The following is a 1,686-nucleotide window of genomic DNA, read 5'->3' as shown; positions in this document are numbered from 1 at the left end:
CTAGTGTGACAAATGCTCTACACAGCATTCCAAGCCAATGAAGATATTGTGGGTAGCAGAGATTGAGATAAACTACTTCAATTATTCTGCACAATTTCTGTAGCTTGGAGCCACACATAACCGTAGAAGTAGCTTATAAGTTCAAGAAGAATACTGTTAAACAGGAACAGCCTTTGAAGAGGGTAAAATATTCACATTGAAACCATTGTTTTTAGTTATTTTTCGTCACCTTAATTTTTGATGTTTTTAATATCAGTAAAATCTTTAAAGCATCTGCCGGGGGAGACAGGGTTTAAAGGCACTATTTCAAGAGAATTTCGTTTTTTTGAATAGTGGTAGCTGGATAAATGAGGCATAAAATTACCGACTACTTCAAAGAACTAGACAGTACTTAGGTGCTTGCGGGAACTGCTAGAAAGTTGCACAGTTTATACAAGTTCAAATAATAAGCAGTCAACGATAAATTGCTGCATCTCCTGAAGCCCAGTGAGCAAATGTGATCCCACTGTTGCCAGAACTAGAACTTGATGACTGGTAACCGATACTCAGTCTGTAAAAGTCGACCGAACTGACCTGATGAATATATGGATTACTAAATTCATCGGATGCAGGAATCAAGTGGTTTTCAAAGATATTTACTTAACACCAGTCTATTAGATATACGCCGCCACTTTTGTCTCATCTCGGGCCAAAAGAGTTCAGAACGGTACTAGTCCATCTAGTAGCATTTTCGCTTTTGTGGCGGGTATGCACTTGAGTGCAGTTGTGCGCGACTATAGCAGGTGCAACGGGGAGCAACCAGCCAGTGAGCTTTTGACTTACAAAGGGAAGCAACAGGCAGTGCACATGGTATTTTATTTCAGACCCATGTACATACCTTGGTACAATGTTACCGCCGGGTCTGTTCAACGGACCGTTGGTGGTCCAAGAAGAAGACCATTCTATAACTTTCATATGAAGCTGAATTCCACGATAAAAACGTTGACCCAAGACAATAGGATTGATTTTTTTGCCTACGTCAGATACACTCTGCCGATAGGATTCTGTGATTTGAAACATTGTTATTAAATAGATAAGTTGGTTTATAAAAACGAACGAGAGATTTGCGTGTAAAATTTGCCTGACCGAATGAGGTTGCCAAATTCCAAAGCCCACTTTTAAACTCTAGTTGTAAAAATTTTATAGGTCATAATTTGGTTAAGAGCCATGAAGAAGTTATACGATTACACATTGGTAAACAGAGTGGAAGTAAGGCTATCGATTGCTCGATCGGTGCCGGAGCGAGATTACAAGTTGAGGAACCGCTAACATTTGCCAAATGAAAAGTTCCAATATTCCAGATGTTCCAGCTTGAAAAAGCCATCCTGTTATCTTCTGGAAAAACTTATTTACCCTTCCACTGGGGGCACTCAACGACCGTTTCTAAAGCTCACTAATGGGATGCATCTACTGGCAAGTCACAAACGAGTCATTCATATCTATCCTGTATGAAATTATTCAGCTGAATGTGCTGCACAGAGCCGGTCTCGTATTGTACTTGACACCATCCTTGATGTCTATGCCATGCTGATGAACCCCATGAAGAGCCAAACTCGCTGTGAGCTGTCGATGAGAATTGAGCATCCTTATGAATGGTTTGCTCCGTCAAGCGAATTCACTGCGATTACTTGAATGTCACATCAAGTG

General features: G+C 40.5%; 1 protein-coding gene across 1 annotated transcript; it reads right to left on the bottom strand.

Moving 5' to 3' along the window:
- Positions 1 to 879: 879 nt before the first annotated feature.
- On the bottom strand, positions 880 to 1,059 carry T265_15939 (hypothetical protein; the record flags this gene model as incomplete). The annotated part of the gene is made up of 1 exon (XM_009179375.1): positions 880 to 1,059. A coding segment is annotated over one exon (180 nt), but the record flags the coding sequence as incomplete, so codon positions are not given.
- Between the last annotated feature and the right edge of the window lie 627 nt (positions 1,060 to 1,686).

The sequence above is a fragment of the Opisthorchis viverrini genome, assembly GCF_000715545.1.
Source record: "Opisthorchis viverrini unplaced genomic scaffold opera_v5_2134, whole genome shotgun sequence".
In the NCBI taxonomy this organism is placed as follows: domain Eukaryota; kingdom Metazoa; phylum Platyhelminthes; class Trematoda; order Opisthorchiida; family Opisthorchiidae; genus Opisthorchis; species Opisthorchis viverrini.
The sequence above is the reverse complement of the archived record's forward strand: the minus strand, read 5'-3'. Positions and strand labels throughout refer to the sequence as shown.